Source organism: Muscardinus avellanarius (assembly GCF_963383645.1).
Source record: "Muscardinus avellanarius genome assembly, chromosome: 1".
Lineage (NCBI taxonomy): Eukaryota > Metazoa > Chordata > Mammalia > Rodentia > Gliridae > Muscardinus > Muscardinus avellanarius.
In genome coordinates this window covers 230,077,674-230,095,462 of record NC_137786.1, presented here as the reverse complement: position 1 = coordinate 230,095,462, position 17,789 = coordinate 230,077,674, and the positions used below count along the sequence as shown (strand labels likewise).

Sequence of the window (17,789 nt, the reverse complement as noted above, 5' to 3'; positions counted from 1 at the left end):
AACAATACAGAATATCAACAAAACCAAAAGCTGGTTCCTCAAAAAAATTAACAAGATAGATAAACCACTAGCCAACCTAACTAAAAAAAAGAGTATCAACCCATATTATGAAGATACGAGATAAAAAAGGAGATATCACTACTGATAGTGCAGAAATCCAGAGGATTATCAGAAACTACTTTCAAAAACTATACTCCAACAAAATGGAAAATCTGGAGGATATTGACAACTTTCTAGATAAATACAACCTTTCTAAACTGAATCAAGAAGATATAAAAATTTAAACCAACCAATAGTAATCAAAGAGATTGAAACAGCAAAAGAGCTTCCCATCAAAGAAAAGCCCAGGACCAGATGGTTTCCCAAGTGAATTTCATAAAACATTTATAAAAGAGCTAATCCTGATAATCCTCAATCTATTTTGTGAAATAGAAAAAACAGGATTCTCCCAAATACATTCTATGAAGCCAATATCACACTAATACCAAAACCAAATAAAGACAGTTCAAGGAAGGAAAACTACAGGCCTATATCTTTGATGAACTTGAATGCAAAACTGCTAAACAAAATACTAGCTACACACATTCAAAACCACATCAAGAAAATCATACACCATGATCAGGTAGGGTTTATCTCAGGGATGCAAAGCTGGTTCAACATATGAAAATTAATCCATGTAATTATTCATCACATAAACAGAGCCAAAGATAAAAATCACATGATTATTTCAATAGATGCTGAAAAAGCATTTGATAAAATCCAACATCCATTTATGGTAAAGGCACAGAGAATTGGAATATAAGGATCATACCTCAACATCAAAAAGGCAATCTACAATAAGCCAATAGCCAAAATCATATTAAATGGGGAAAAACTTCAAGAATTCCCCCTAAAAACAGGAACTAGACAAGGATGTTTATTAATACCACCTCTTTTCAATATAGTACTTAAGATCCTAGCCAGAGCAATAAGACAAGAAAAGAATATCAAATGAGTACAAATAGAAAAAGAAGTACTCAAACTTTCACTATTTGCAGATGACATGATACTATACTTAGAAGACTCAACAAACTCAACCAAAAGGCTTATAGAACTAAATAACAAATTCATCAAAGTGTCTGGATACAAAATCAATCTAAAAAAATCAGGAGCTTTTCTGTACACCAACCATAAATCCACTGAAAAAGAAATTCAGGAAACATTTCCACTCAGGATTTCCCACAAAAAATAAAATACTTAGAAATAAACTTAACCAAGTAGGTAAAAGACCTCTACAAAGAAAACCATAAAACACTAAAAAAAAAAAAAAGAAATAGAAGGAGATCTTGGAAGATGGAAAGATCGTCCATGTTCAAGAATGGCAGAATAAATATAATCAAAATGGCCATTCTTCCAAAAGTAATCTACAGATTCAATGCAATACCCACTAAATTACCAAGATCATTCCTCACAGACATAAAAAAAATAGTCCTTAAATTCATTTGGAACAACAAAAAACCCAGAATAGCCAAAGTAGTTCTCAGTAACAAAAACCATGCAGGAGGAATCACAATACCTGACTTTAAACTATACTAAAAAGCCATTGTAATAAAAACAGTGTGGTACTGGCACAAAAACAGATACATAGACCAATGGAGCAGAATAGAAGACTCAGAAACAAGTCCACACACTTACAGCCAAATGTTTTTTTTACAAAGGGGCCAAAAAACATACACTGGAAAAAAGATAGCCTCTTCAACAAATGGTGTTGGCAAAACTGGTTAACCATATGCAGATAAATGAAAATAAATCCCACTCTCTCACCCTGCACAAGAGTCAATTTAAGATGGATCAAAGACTTGGAAATTAGACCAGAGACCTTGAGGCTCCTTGAAGAGGGCATAGGTCCAACCTACAACACATAGGCACAGATAAAAAACTTTCTCAACAAGATCCCAAAGACACAAAAAGCTAAAAGGCAAATCAATACATGGGATAGCATTAAACTGAAGGGCTTCTGTTCAGCAGAGGAAACAGTCAAGAACCTCAGTGGAGAGTCAACAGAATGGGAGATTTTTGCCATGTACCCCTCCAATAGAAGACTAATATCTAGAATATACAGAGAACTCAAGAAACTCAACACTAAGAAAACAAATAATTCAATCAAAAAATGGGCAAGAGAACCAAATGGACACTTCATGAAAGAAGAAATTCAAATGGCCAATAAATGCATGAAAAAATGCTCAACATCATTGGCAATCAGAGAGATGCAAATCAAAATTACCCTGAGATTTTGCCTAACTCCAACTAGAATGGCGATCATTCAAAACACAAACAATAACAAATGCTGGTGAGGATGTGGAGAAGTGGGAACTCTAAAATGTTGGTGGGACTGAAAATTAGTGCAACCACTTTGGAAAACAATATGGAGGATCCTCAGGAGCATGGGAACGAACTTACCATATGATCCAGCAATACCACTTCTGGGTATCTACCCAAAAGAAAGGAAACCAAACTAATGCATGTGTATCTATGTTCATAGCTGCACAATTCACCATTGCCAAACTATGGAACCAGCCAAGATGTCCATCAACAGATGAATGGATTACAAAACTGTGGGATATGTTCACAATAGAATTTTACTCAGTCATAAAAAAGCAATTGCATAATTCTCAGGGAAATGGATGAAACTGGAGGACATTATGCTAAGTGAGATTAGTCAGTCGCAAAAAATAAGAAATCATATGCTTTCCCTAATATGTAAAATCTAAGGAGAAATGGGTCAAAGTAAGAACTCTAGATGAAAAGGAGATCATAAAGAGAACCAAATAAGGTAACGTAACTGAATGGATGGGAGGGGGAAAGAAGGAAACTCTCTAAAGCACAGGGTGTACTTAAACAAACATACCGATGTCGACCACTAAGCCAAGTGTGGGAAGGAGGGATGGGGAGGAAATGGGATGGGGTTGTGTAGGAGCTAACTGGGTGATGTGTGCATGTATGTCTACACAAGTTTTTTAAATCCCATTATGATGTATTAATACAATGCACCAATAAAAAAAATCATAAGTAAATCTAAAAGCCCTAACTGACAAGAACACAAATGTAAAAATTTGATGAGTATAGAGATTACAAAGTTGGTTTATAGTAAAAGCAATTCAAGAATAACCAGTTATCTTATTCCCATACTGCCAAATACAACCAAGAAACAAGAAACACTTTTACATTAGTATCAAGAACATAAAATGAGAACAAGCACATCAAGGATATCATTTAAGCTCAGTAAGAAAAAAATAAGGACTCATGTCTCCTTCAGGTCAGTACAAAGAGTATGATGAGATCAAAGAGCACTGCACGGTGCTGCTACAACACTGAAGTATAACTGGTTAAGTTAAAGTCAAGGGGAAAAGAAGACTACATAGTCTTGTTTTGTGGATGTACTTAATTCATTGAAATTTTAGGTAGGAACAACCACCTTTAACGATAGTAAGATGCAAGACAAAATGAGCATGAATTAAGTCTTTGATATAAGCTATGAAGTAATAGTCATGAATTATAGTAGCACCAGCTGGCACCTCTATGATTTAAGGGTCTTTCAGCATTTCTAGAATAAGCTCTTATTTTCAAGGGTTTTTAACACAAAATCTCTTTTCCTGGCTAAAGCTGTGATGGAAAGCTTCAGTTTGGGAAGGTAGATTTTTTTCACAATTACAAAATCTGGGTGTGTTGGTCCTTCAGTTTGGAAGAGTGTAAAAGTGAAAGAAATTTTAAGCACTCTCAGTGCTCATAAAAGTGCAGTCATGGCATTGTATATAGTGGTTCATGGGTCAATTATTTGTAATAATTGACTCAAACTTTTATTAAAAATGATTCAATCTTGAATTAGGTCTGAGGGGAAATGGCCACTGTGCAGATGCACTGAGTTTTAGAACAATAATGGAATTATACCTAGAATGCAAAATAGAGCATCTGGAAGATTCTGCATGTTTTGGTTTTTAATGCATGGAAGATAAGATCTACTTAGGAGTGCCTACAATTTGCCAATAAGTTCAAATTAAGGTTGCATCTTATATATCAGCAGAGTAGCTGTAGCTTGGAGGAGGGCAGGAAGGTGGGAGTGGGTTGTGAAAAGTTAGTGAGACTTTGATAGAAAACTTAGAAACTTCTTTCTCTTCAGTAAAGGCCATGTTTTTATATGCACTTGGCATTTAAGATCTCAGTGACTCTCAATCTTTTTATTTATTTATTTATGTTGGTGGTACTGGGGTTCCTGGAAGCCCTTCTACCTCCGAGATACACTCCCAGACCTATTTTATACTTTTAATTTGGAAACAGGGTCTCTTAAGCCAGCGTGGCTGGCTTCGAACCTGCGCGATCCTCCTGTCTCCACCTCCCAAGCGCGGGGATTACAAGCGTGCGCCACCACGCCCAGCTCTCAATCTTTTTAAATATTTAAAATATTGAGCAAAAATTTTTATGATGCTAGGAATCAAATGCAGGGCCTAATAACATGCTAGGCAATTGCCTCTACCACTGAGTCTTCAGGGGGATGTTTTTAATGTTGACGTCTGGATTTCACAATGAGTGGAAAATCCACTCTACTTTGTTTCTCCGACATGTAACCAGGGTTCAGAGATTTTTTAAATTGACATAGATTCTTCCGATTTGCAAACTAAACTGAGAAGAATTCACTAAGAGAAATATTTTTCACACACTATAACAAGTACTTTTGCACAATGTAGCAAGTATAGTCTCTATATTATTACACTTAAAGTTCTGTGAAAGTAGATTCATGTCTAGATGGTTGATTTCAGTTTCTCAAATTCAGTGTCAGTGCTTGGATATTGAGAGATAAGCCCTCACTATTTTTAAAGATTGTTGACTACAATATTTACAGTTACTGATGACCTGAAGCATGGATGAGTTCTCCTAAAGTCTAGATCAAGTACCCAGAAGAGGCAAACAGGGCCTCTTACCTCAGTCACGATGGTCGAGGGGAAGTAGCTTAGGTCATACACCCAGCCATCCAAGCAGGGCTCCGTGTCTGGCTCACCTACGTCAGGGAAGGTCTTGTTGAAATGAAGTAACTGCCACTGGGGATGGACGAAGCGACGACAACTCTCAGGCCTCTGGTGTGAGTCCAGCGGGATGAAAACTCTCAGGAGGGCATCTTGGCCAAGGATGCCAGTGTCATTACTAGAGACAGTGTCATTGTCGAGGATACGGACCCAGCAACGATGACCAGGAATGGCTGCAGAAAAGTTCCCCAGCAAAAAATGAGCAAACGATAAAGACACGTGGAAAAAAATTAAAACTATCTGAAGAATATGGAATCTCCCTATGCTTCCAACTTGATCCAAGAGCTCCTCAAATGCCATTTAAGGTGAATGATTTATCAAGAACAGGCAAAAGTACTTTATGGAGAGAAGTTCAGTGGAATAAAATGTTTCCTCTTATCAATTCACGTCAAGTGTATATTGAACTTCACATCAGTTTCTCATTAAAAGGACCAGCCATACTAATAAAACAAGGTGGTCTCCGCATTTCTTCAGTTCTTTTGAGACTAGAATATAAAACCTTTTTAGTAAAGTCAGAGATAATTATTTACTAGCAGTAATTTTTAGCAGTTGGCATTGAAATATATTTAATGATTTACTAATTTCTAAATATGCTGGTCTCTAGTGACTTAGGAATTTAGTATTGGACTTTGGAATGAATTTGATGCCTAATTGATCTGGAACAGAACTGATAAACAATCCACTGACTTTCAAAAATGATATTTGAGAAACACAAAAGTTAACTCTTTTTTTTCTATGCTAAACAGAAAGCCAGGTTTTTTCCTTAGTACTGAATTTAGAATAAAATGATTAACAAAGTCAAGCTCTAGGAAAATCCTATGCAAATTAGAAAGTAGTGACGTGTGTGTGTGTGTGTGTATGTGTGTGTGTGTGTGTGTGTGTGTGTGTGTGTGTTATACTGAGGTTTTAACTCAGGACCATTGCACCTTTGAGTTGTTTATTTTTAAACAAAAGATACACACACACACACACACACACACACACGCTTTGTAAGCTTATAGTAATCACAAACAAAAACTTGCAGTAGTTGTGCAAAGTATAAAATATTAGAAATTAAAGCAAACCACTAAAGAAAACAATCTATTCACAAAGGAACACACCAAGGAAGGACAAAGGGAATGAAAAACAACCAGAGAACAAAAAATGGCTGGAGTAAGTTCTTACCTATAATGACCTTGAATATAAATTGATTGAATTTTCTAATAAGAAGACATAGGGTTGCTGAAAAAAATATTTTAAAAAGGTACAATTTTAGGCTTTCTACAAGATACTCATTTTACATTAAGAATACATACAAACTGAAAGAGAAAGTAGTAAAAGAAATTCCATGCAAATGCAAACCAAAATAGAATGAGAATAACTGCACTTAGAAAAAATAACATAGCCGGGCGTGGTGGTGCACACTTGTAATCCCCGCACTTGGGAGGCGGAGACAGGAGGATCGCGCAGGTTCGAAGCCAGCCGCGCTGGCGTAAGAGACCCTGTTTCAAAAATATAAAATAGGTCTGGGAGTGTATCCCGGAGGAAGAAGGGCTTCCAGGAACCCCAGTACCACCAAAGGAAAAAAAAAAAAGAAAAGAAAAAGAAAAAAATAAAAAGAAAAAATAACATGGCACCCCTCACCCAACCAGGGATGCTTGCACTAGATGACTTGGGCAGTCTCGGAGACCTCCTCCTCTTCTTTGGGGATGCCTTCAAGAGATGGGTCTTTTCCTGTCTGGGTTCTTGCCTGCCCTGTCAGTCTTTTTTCTGGTCTTCTTCTCTCCTTCTCGTTCTCCTCTTACTTCATCTTTATTCTCCAATTGTGCCTCTCTTTCCTGCAATGGGCATGTTCCCTCAGTAAACACCATCTAGACTACCTGTTTCTGTTTCCTCAAGTGTCCACCACTGGAACTCAAGGACTACATCAAGCCCCATTGCTTAACTTTTCACTGTAACACAGAATGGCCCCAATACCAACTTGATAATCAGTTCCAGTGACCAGAAAAGGTACCTTAGACTTCAAAACCTAACTTCCAAACCTGCCACAATACCATCAGATGGCCTTAGATCCCCTATATCCAGGTGTTATTTTTTTTCTTTATGGTCCTGATGTTCTCTCTGCATCTCCTGTTCCCCCCAGCAATTCCTTCTGGCCAGAGGCCAGCAATTTCCCCAAAGACCTGCCCCCTCCATTTTTACCACCATTATCCAGGACTGAGACTCTTCCTTTTATCCCTCAGTCCCTCCCTCACCCTCTCAACTCCCTACATCTTTTCCACCGTATCTCTCCCAATCTACCAGCACATGGGGCTCTTCAAACTCCTCTCTGCTAGTCCCTCTGATACCACTCACTTCATGGTCTTGGACTTCAAAGATGTCTTCCTTACTATTCCATTGCATCCTGATTCCTACAACCTTCTTTTACCTGGGAGGACCCTGACACAGGAACTGCCTACTAGCTCACCTGGACTGTTCTCCCACTTCTTTGGTGAGGCCTTAGTCACTGACCTTCTTACCCTCAGGCTCATTCAGCATGTTGATGATATTCTCCTATGTAGCCCCTCAGCAGTGCTCTCCAGAGACCACACCATCCAACTCCTTAACTTTACACCCACAAACAAACAGGACAGTTCTCTCCTCCCTGGGCTTGTCAAGGTTTCTGCAGACCTGGATTCTCAGTTTATCCCTTCTGGCCCACCCTCTTCATGTTGTTTCTAAGGGTGATTTATGACTCTGTTCTTGACGCTTCCTTATGCTTTCTCTCTGCTTCTCTCACCCCATTGCTGGTGGCAGCCATTCCCCTATTCAATCTTACTTTCAACCTCTCATGTACTCCCTCTCCTTTAACCTTATTCCTTTCTATATTGGTCTATCCCCTACACCCCCTCATGACTGCATTTAAATGACCCCAACCAACCCTTGCACTGAATTAAGCCAGTTTACCTCTTATAACCTAACATCCTCTCAATCTTTTTGTAGTCCCTCGGAGTCTCTTCTTGGGGCCAATTCCACCTACAGTAGTGTACTAACTCCTCCACTCCAGGACCTTGTTACTCATCTAATTTACTCCCTCAATTTAAACTGTATGCTGAATCTAAAGTCATTATTTGGCTCTTTCTGATTTTTCAGGCAGAAAAGGGCAGCCATGCCTTCTATCTTGGTGAGAAACAACTCAATGATCTCTGTGACTGCCATTAGACTGGCAGCAGGGGAGCTGGGACTTACCATAGCGTTATACACTCACTTCATGGTGAGCACCTGATCTATTAACAGCCAAAAAGGGAGGCACATGCATTTTCCTTCAAGATGAATGTTGTTAATATATTAATAAATTGAGACAGGTAGAAAAAACCATTAAAAATCTTAATGCCATTGCAGATGGCCTTTGGCCTCAAGGACATAGTAAAGACCAGGGATTATCTCTCTGACTTATCCTGGCCCCCTGGCTTCTGCCTCTCAGTACCCCTCACAGCTGTGACTCTGGTATCTTGTCTTCTTAGGTTTGTGCAGGAAAAAACTCAGTGACATGATACGCCACGCAGTAAACTAGCTACTTCTGGCCAATTTTGCTGGTACCACCTACCAACTGCTGGATCAACAGCCTACCAAGACATCTTAAAACTCCAGACTTAGCATCCCTCAGCCTCCTAAAAAGAACCTTTTGCCACCCCTGTTCAGCAGGAAGTCGCTCAGACTGATTAACACTGCCCTCTACCATCATCAAAAGGCTAGAATCTTAGGTCTGGAAGCAGGATCCTCTAGAGCTTGAAGCTCTAAGGGGACAACTTCTGTACAAACAACCTCAAGCAGGTCATAAACTCTACATATGAAAGTATGGGGACACAATAAAACAATAGAGCAAAACCAGAAACATTTCTGTTTAACCCCATTCCCCACCCTCCGACAACTTACCAAGGAGACACGTGGCTATTCCAGGAACTAGCAGATCCTCCCTTCTTTACTCCTGGCTAGAAAATTTTCACCCCAGCCCCTGATAAAGCTGCTCTCCTGAGTGAGACAGCCTGGCTTCCCAAGTCTCTCATCTCTGGTGCCATATTATCACTTAAAAGTGACACCATTTGGATCTCACACCTGAAGCTTTGCTCATGGAGCCACACCTGTAAATAAAGAAACCTGCTCTCCTACACTGACCTCTGTTTCTTGCTCTCCATGGACCAACATTTTGGAAAGCCAGTCAGGAACCACTCTTGGGCAAGCCCGTTTCAGACAATGGACCCAGAGTGTTTTGCCTTCTCTCATGTGTGTCTTGGGAGTCAGCCTTCCCTGTCACAGATGTCAATCCACTGAGCACTGCAGAGGTCTTTGTTCCACCATGTGGGAAACCTCACATGGAGGTGGACCATTCTGGGACTAATGGCTGAATCACAGTAGGCTGCCCTAGGGCTCAGTGAGGCTCTGCTATTAGAATAGCAGAAGAGGGGCCAGTCACCTCCTTGGGAATTCCCCAAGTAGTGTCCAAGGGACACAAAACCAGAATTCAGTTCACTATTTGGGTCAAGTATGTGTTAATGGTGAGTGCAAGTGATGAGGTAGAATAGAAGTAATAAAATTTTAGGTAGAAAAAAGACATATTTAGAAGGAAAGAAAAATATGGTTTAAAAATCTGAAATTTTTGAATTCTTTTTAACAGAGCTTGGTTATTTTTTAAACAGCCAGGCTCTTACTTTTAAATATAATGTGCTGGCTCGGGAAATTCCTGAGGTGATTAAACCTGAGAGTTACACCTTTGTCAAAGTTCTGTTTGTTTCGGGGAAGATCCCCCCAAAAAGTTACACCTTTTGTTAAAGAGCCCTACATTCTGGCTTTATGTCTCTGCTCCCTGAGATTCTTATATAAAACGAATTCTCACCTTTTGTTACCCTTAAGATTCAAAGAAGGAGCCCATCATCCCATGTGCCCCTGGTCACCATCTCTAGGGGGCCCTATTAAAAGGACATCTGAGGGACCACTCTTGGCAGCTCTTTTCCCTTTTCTCCCCACAGGCACTCTCATGCTTTTGAGATGGCCCACATCCTCCTGAATGTGTATCTTTGCTTTTCTTGAATTAAACCCCTGCCTTTGTCTCTGACTGACTTGTGTTGAAGTTCTTTTCACCATGGAAGCCCAAACCCCACAGAAATTATTGTGTTGACTCATGACATAAGTATGTGACTGAAGTGGACATTGAGGTCAGACTCTTTTATACCTCACAGAGCCAAAAAAAAAAAAAAAAGTGTTGAATCTGCTGCCTGGATCCAGGGCTATTCCATAATGGCTAAGTGACAATCCAGCAAGAACCCCAAAAGGCCTGACCAAATCAGAGGTTGATACCATTCTGCTGATTGCCAAGAGATGGTTGAAACACCTTCATGAGAGGGATGGCTGCTCACAGATAAAGTGAGGGTTGTTTTTATATGTTTTGGGTATTCTGGCACTAGTCTGCACTCTTTAGGCAGAGATGGGAGGGAAACAGCAAGCTCACAACCCTAGGCCACATACATGATCAGGAATTTTGGAAAGGCCTATACAGATGATTATGGATTCAAGTTAAACTCAGGAAAGTTATATACTTTGCACTAAGTGGAATGACTATCCTTCATAAAAATTTTCCCATCAGAGGGATCATTATAACTGGGTATTTGAGATCAAGTCATAGGCAGTCCAAGACATCAAGACCAGTTTCTTTAGATAGACACCCATATCCAAGTAGTTCAGAATCCTCCTACAGAGTAACAAGGTCTGGTCCCCAGATTTTACCTGCTGAGAAAAAGGGAGCTAATGGCTAGAAAGGAAAGCAAAGGCCACGGCCAGGTGCAACCCACATGCCATGCATTTTGGAGGAACCAGGCCTATTGTCACCACATATCCCACACTGGTATTGCAGCCATAGGCTGTACTGGAACCTTCAGCACCTCCTCCCAGTCGATGCCCCCTGCCTCTTCTGACCAGTCCTCAAGTCCAGAGGCAGGGACTCCAACCCCGCTATCTTTCTATGCCAATCTCACAACAACATCTAATTGGACCACAGATGAGTCTTCTGCTTGTCCACCACCTTTACTATACCCAACACTGGTCCCTCCTGGAATTTGAAACCCTGCAACCACTCCTTGAGGGTTCCATTCATGAAACTCTATTGCCATCTGGTGGCCAGTTTCCCCTAAGGCAGTTTCAGCCCCCCACCCCCACCTTGAATGAACATGGACAGTTGTGGCCTGTTCAGCCAACATTTGTGTCCCAGCCCTTTACTATGACTGACCTTCTCAACTGAAAACCACATATTTCCTCATACTGAAAAGCCACGGGCCTTGGCCAACCTCCTTCAATCAATCTTCCAAACACATACTCTTACTTGGCTTGTCATCAGCTCCTTCTAGCTCATTTCAATACTGAACAAAGGGGGCAGCCTGCAGGGTACCAGTATTGGGAATGGCCTAGGAAGATTTGAGAAAGCTCTGATTACTAATATATTTCAAAAACTGGGTGAGGGGCAAATCTGTGAAAGGACTTGGTTTCTGCCTAGAAGCAGGCAACTATTCTAATGTAAATTAACCTAGCTAAAGGTGATTAGCAAGTCGATAGGAAAGGGGAACTAGGACTTCCTCATCCTCATTCTAAAGGCAGGTTTACATAATAATTGGATACTCTAGCTAGGATGGGAGGAGGGGTCGACCTTCATGAAATGAAAGGAGATACCTTGGAGGACCTTACAGGTATTTTTACTATGTCAAAATTACTAGGAGTGGTGGCGCACGCTTGTAATCCCCGTGCTTGGGAGGCTGAGACAGGAGGATCACACAGGTTCGAAGCCAGCCTCAGCTACTTAGTGAGGCTCTCAGCAATTTAGTGAGACCCTGTTTCCAAATAAAATATAAAATAGGTCTGGGAGTATAGCCCTGGAGGTAGAAAGCCTCTGGGTTCCACCCCCAGTACCACCAAAAAAAAAAAAAAGAATTACATAGACAAGATGAAGGACATCATGTATAAAGTTTGTTCCCTGCTTTATATTTCGGTGAATTTGTTTGAACCACGCCACCCCCGCATGCCACTCCTGAATGGCATGGGGCTGTGACTGTCTTCTGTATTTCTATCTTTTTAATAAACTCCTTTAAATCTTCAGCAAGAGTCCAGATTATTGCATATTTATCCTTAGCTCAGGACAAGAACTTCTGGTTTTTGTGGGTTTTTTTTTTTTGGGGGGGGAATTGTGTCCGGGAGCCTAACAGGGGTCCCTGGGGACAGTTTCCCAAACGATAACTTCTCCCAAACCATGACAGTCCAAACCGTAACATGCAGGGCTGAAGAAAATGCCCTAGCCATGGTCCTGAAGCTCCAGGTCTTTGCTCAACAATGCCTCCTGTGATGGTTGGGGAATCCTTCTAAGGACCCTGTTAGGCTCCTGAAATTGTTCTAGTAGCTGTGGGTTCTTCTTTTGAACTAGGTATAGATAAAACACTAGTCTGAACTCTTGCTGAAAGCTTAAATGAGTTTATTATTACAAAGATGGAAATATAGAATATAGTTTAATACCCAGGAGAGTACAGGGGGGCGGCTTGAAGAGAAGTCACTGAAGTTCTAAATACAAAACAGCTTTTATAGATACATAGTCCCCCATTTTGCTCTACCAGGTGATCCTTTGACCTAGGTTTAAGTCTTCCCCCTAACTACTGCAGGCCCCTTTTGTTATGAGTATGCGGATTTCTGGACCTGCAAAAACCCTCCTGCCTTACTGCAGGTGTAAGCCTAGGTTTCTTTATTAGGACCAGAATGATCCACAAGGTCAGGGGCCAAGTGGTATCTGCTCCCCTTTCACAAAGGTCAGTATCCTTCTCCCACACTTTTGGGGAAGTCTTAGCTTCTTGCTAGATGTCACTTATCATGCAAACCTGATTTTATAATGTGAAGGTCCTAGGTCCCAACTCCTCTATCCACTTGCTAATTACTTTGTGGGAGGGTGCTTTGCCTTATAACAGCTACCTGAGTGCCCGGCAGTTACCAGGCCCTAACTGTTTTTCTTTTTACGTTCTTGAACTCCACTTTCAATAAACCAATTTTATATATACATTAGTACCAAAACTTTTTTCGAATCTTTTTAGGCCATTTCCTAATACTGGTACACCTCCCAACAACAGACCTCCACACTGGGACCCAAGTGGTCCTGAGGACATGGCAAAACTAAAAGAATACAGAGAGGCTCTCTTCCAGGGACTTTGAAAGGAGGGCTCCAAGGACACAAACATTGTCAAGTTTGAAGAGATTCTTCAAAAGCCCAGTGAGAGCCCTGATGCCTTTTATAAGTGGCTGTACATGGCTTATCACATGTTTACTCCATTTGACCCTGAGATATCTGAAAACCAGCAAATGGCCACTCTGCCTTCTTTAGAGTGCTAGTGACATGTGTTGCAAGCTACAGGAGCTGGAGGGATTTGCAGGAATAAATGCATCTCTACTCCTTGAGGTAGTAAACAAGGTCTTCATTAAGCCAGACATCAAATAAAAATGGGAACAAAATGGAACAAAAAGCTGACCTCACCACTGCAGAAGGAAGTGTAGCACTCCATGGTGAACCTAACCAAGAACTGACCAGACAGGGGCCTCCTCGGTCACAGTACCCAGGGCCATCCAAAGAAAAGAGGCATTTTCTTTGCTATGACCAATGTTCATTCTGCAAGGAAATTTGGACCACTAGAATGGATGCTCCTAAGGATCCCATGACACTGGGGGGGGGGGGGGCACAACCTCTGGTTCCTTGTCAACACTGGGGCAGAACACTTGGTGGTCACCAGTCCAATAGCCTACCCTCCACAAAACAACATAATTTGAGCAACCAGGAATGTCTCCCACAAATGTATTTTGCCCCCTGAAAATGCACCCTAGGGGAGAGAGAAGTTATTTATCAATTTCTACATATGCTAGACTGTACAGTTCCACTACCGGGTAGGGACCACCTGAGTAAACTCAGAGTAACCATCACTTTCTCAGAGAAGGGTAAGTTGAAGTTGTCAGTGCCAACCTCTCAGCTGATTTGCTTCCAGAAAATTCCCTGAGAGAAAGAGTGCAGACCTTTGAAGTGGCAGAAAAGAGGGGGCTTCCATCTACCCAGAGGTAGCAGCCCAGTGGCCCACAGTCTGGGCCAAGGCCAATCAACTTAGAATGGCTAGATCCCAGGCACCAGTAGTCATTGAACCTCACCCTGATATGTGAATATGGCAGTATTCTTCAACTACCCCTAAAAGGAATCCAGCCCACCTAGAAAGGCCCCAACAACATAGTATCATCATGCCTTGTCAGTCCCAAACTTGTGAGCCATCAACCAAGCTACTGTCACCTAACATTTTACCATGCCTAACCTATACACACTCCTCAGTGTGTTCCTGGCCACCAAGTCCTGGCTAATGTGTCTGGACCTGAAAAAAAATGCCTTCATCAGCATCATTCTGGCTTCTGTGAGCCAAGAATTGTTCACTGTTGAGTGGGAGGATTAAAATACTGAAACCCAAAGCGAATAAACATGAACTCAATTGCCCCAAGGATTTATAAACTTCTTCACCATTTCCAGAGACATTCTGGCCCATGACTTCAAGTTATTTTTTCCCACTCCTTAGGTTGCACTCTTCCCCAATATGTTGACAATCTCCTCCTTGGACACAAGAGTCTTGAAGGCTGGGCCAAAGGAATAGGTCAGCTGCTCACCCTCCTAGAGCACTGTGGTTATAAAGTCTCTAAGAAGGAAGATCAGGTGTGCCAACAAAAAGTGAAATATCTGAGGTTCACCATCAAGAGAGGAGAAAGACTACTGAGGGCAGGAAAGAAAGAGGCAGTCCAAGCTATCTAAGTGCCCACTAACTGGAGAGCCCTCTGGAAATTACTGAGAGCAGTAGCGTTCTGTTGTGTCTGAATTTCAAACTTTGCTATCACAGAGAAACCCCTCTGCAAATCTACTAAAGAGAGAGATGAAGACTCCTTTTATGGGAAGAAAAGCAACAATAGGACTTTTTGTAACTAAAAGGCAACTAAAACCCCAGGAAAATGGAATCTTGTATGAATCTGTACATAGAAATCTGCACTTACTCATCATCTTCATTTCATTTAGGGAGACAATATAAGCAGAGTTAATTAAACACTTGGGCTTAATAGCTAGCTTTCTTTAAAATGTTTTCTGGTGCATTATAGTTATACATAATCTTGTGATTTATTACGGCACTTTTGTACATGCAAATTTGGTCAATCTCATCCCCCTGCCCCCTTGCGTTTCTTCCTCTCCTCCCTGTGCTGATTCTCTTCCTGTAATTAACTGGTATCACTTCGATTTTCATGGGATTTCTTTTCTTTTTCCTCTTTAGCCTTTACATATTAGAACATATGACCCTTGACTTTCTGAATCTGACTCATCTCATTTAGCATGGTCTCCAGGCCCATCAGTGCATTATTCTTCAAATGAACTAATTTCATTCTTCTTTAAGAACAGCAGCCTTTAAATGTGACAGTGACTTCTATTGGTTCCTAAATAATCCATTTTACCATTATTAAAACAAAGATTCCAGCACGCCAGACCCCTGGAGAAGCCGGGCACCGTAAGACTCTGGGTCCCGGGCAGGGGTCGCGCGGGGCACGCCAGCCGGGGCCTGGGTTGTGGGACTCTGGGTCCCAGGCTGGACCACGTGTATCACTCCAGACCACTGGAGAAACCGGGCCCAGTACCCTGGGTCCCGGGCAGGGGTCACGCGGGGCACGGCAGCCAGGACCCGGGTCGCGGGACTCTGGGCCCCGGGCCAGACCTCATGTAGCATGCCAGACCCCTGGAGAAGCCGGGCACAGTAAGATGCTGGGTCCCAGGCAGGGGTCACGCAGGGCACGCCAGCTGGGGCCCGGGTGGTGGGACTCTAGGCCCTGGGCCAGACCGCGCGTAGCACGCCACACCCCTGGAGAAACCGGGTCCAGTAAGACCCTGGGTCCCAGGCAGGGGTTGGGCAGGGCACATTGGACCCTGGAACAGCTGGGGCCCGGGTTGCAGGACTCTGAGCCCCAGGTGGAATAGTACGGAGCACACTGGACCCATGGGGAAACCGACAGGGTCACAGTTCTACTGAGTGCCTGATCCCACTACCTCCTCAAACCACATATACTGTCTTCTATTATTTAAAAAAAAAAAGGAAAAGAAAAAGAAAAAGGAAAAGGAAAAATGTTGGAGAGGGGTTAAGAAGGCCATGGCAGATGCCAGGACACTGGAGATGCAGACAAAACTTACCCAAATGCACTGGAACTTATGGAAAAATTCCCCATGAAGGAGGACTGCTGTTTCTCTATGTTGTTAAGAATCTTGGACATCACCTGTAAGGAGAGAGTTTAGTGGAGATCAAGGAGAAATGCGGTGTTGAAAGCAGTCTCCATGATGGCGGTGGAGACTTGTATTCAGGAGAAGCAGAAATCGGATCCTACCAACCTTATTCTTTGGAGAAATTACACCAAATGTCGAATGCTATTGGAACGCATGCTTAGGAACACTGGAAAACATTCAAAGTGGAAAAAGAGCTTGGGAAGGATTTGAAATGGTGGAGGCAGTGGCAATGGCAGTGGCCAGTACTCAGGGGAGGCAGAGATCTGATGCATTACACCTGTAACCTTTTTTTTTTTTTTTTTTTTTTTTTTTTTGGTGGTACCGGGGTTTCTGGAAGACTTCTACCTCCAGGCTACACTCCCAGACCTATTTTTATAATTTTTTTATTTGCAAATAGGGTCTCCTATGCCATCGCATGCGGCTGGCTTTGAACCTGCGTGATCCTCCTGTCTCTGCCTCCCAAGCTAGGGGATTACAAGCATGTGCCACCATGCCCGGCCACCTGGAACCTTTGAAGTAACAACCCCAGAGGCAGAATGCTACCAGCACCCACCCTCAAGAACATGGGACAATTGGTTGGGTAAAGAGGGTGCTCAGATTGGAGCCTGCCCGGGGGGAGAGGTCAGCGACGGGCAGAGCAAAGCTGGGATTGGAGCCTGCAGTGAGGCAAGGCCGGTGCTGGAGCTTCCGAGGCCGGGATCAGTGACTGCCGAGGGGTTAGGCTGGTGCTGGGGCCAGTGAGGCCAGGATCAGAGCCTGCCGTGAGGTAAGGCCAGTGCTGGGGCCTTCAAGGCCAGGATCGGAGCCTGCCGAAGGGTTAGGCTGGTGTTGGGGCCAGCAAGGCTGGGATCAGAGACTGCCGTAAGGTAAGGCCAGTGCTGGAGCTTCAAGACAGTGATCGGAGCCTGCTGAGGGGTTAGGCTGGTGCCGGGGCCAATGGCTGACATCGGAGCCTGCCGTGAGGCAAGGCCACTACTGGGGCCTCCGAGGTCGAGATCAGAGACTGCCAAGGGGTTAGGCCGATGCTGGGGCCAGTGAGGCCGGGATCAGAGCCTGCCGTGAGGCAAGGCCGATGCTGGGGCCTTCAAGGTCAGGATTGGAGCCTGCCGAGGGGTTAGGCCAGAGCTAGGGCCAGCAAGGCCAGGATCGGAGCTCACTGTGAGGAAAGGCCGGTGCTGGGGCCTCCGAGGCCTGGATTGGAGCCTGCCGAGGGGTTAGGCCGGTGCTGGGGCCAGCAGCCAGCATCGGAGCCTTCCGTGAGGCAAGGCCACTACTGAGGCCTCCGAGGCCAGGATCAGAGCCTGCTGAGGGGTTAGGCCAGTGCTGGGGCCAGTGAGGCCGGCATCGGAGTCTGCCATGAGGCAAGGCCAGTGCTGGGGCCTCCGAGGCCAGGATAAGAGCCTGCCAGGGTTAGG

General features: G+C 43.1%; 1 protein-coding gene across 1 annotated transcript in view; it reads right to left on the bottom strand.

Annotated features, from left to right (window-relative positions):
* The window catches only part of LOC308260617 (solute carrier family 22 member 10-like), a gene marked incomplete at both ends in the record, with an annotated part of 38,009 nt that extends 32,652 nt beyond the window's left edge, over positions 1-5,357 (bottom strand). Inside the window, one exon of the mRNA XM_080692047.1 lies at positions 4,956-5,357. Coding sequence (XP_080548173.1) covers positions 4,956-5,357 — 402 coding nt within the window. The remainder of the gene's footprint in view (positions 1-4,955) is intronic.
* Between the last annotated feature and the right edge of the window lie 12,432 nt (positions 5,358-17,789).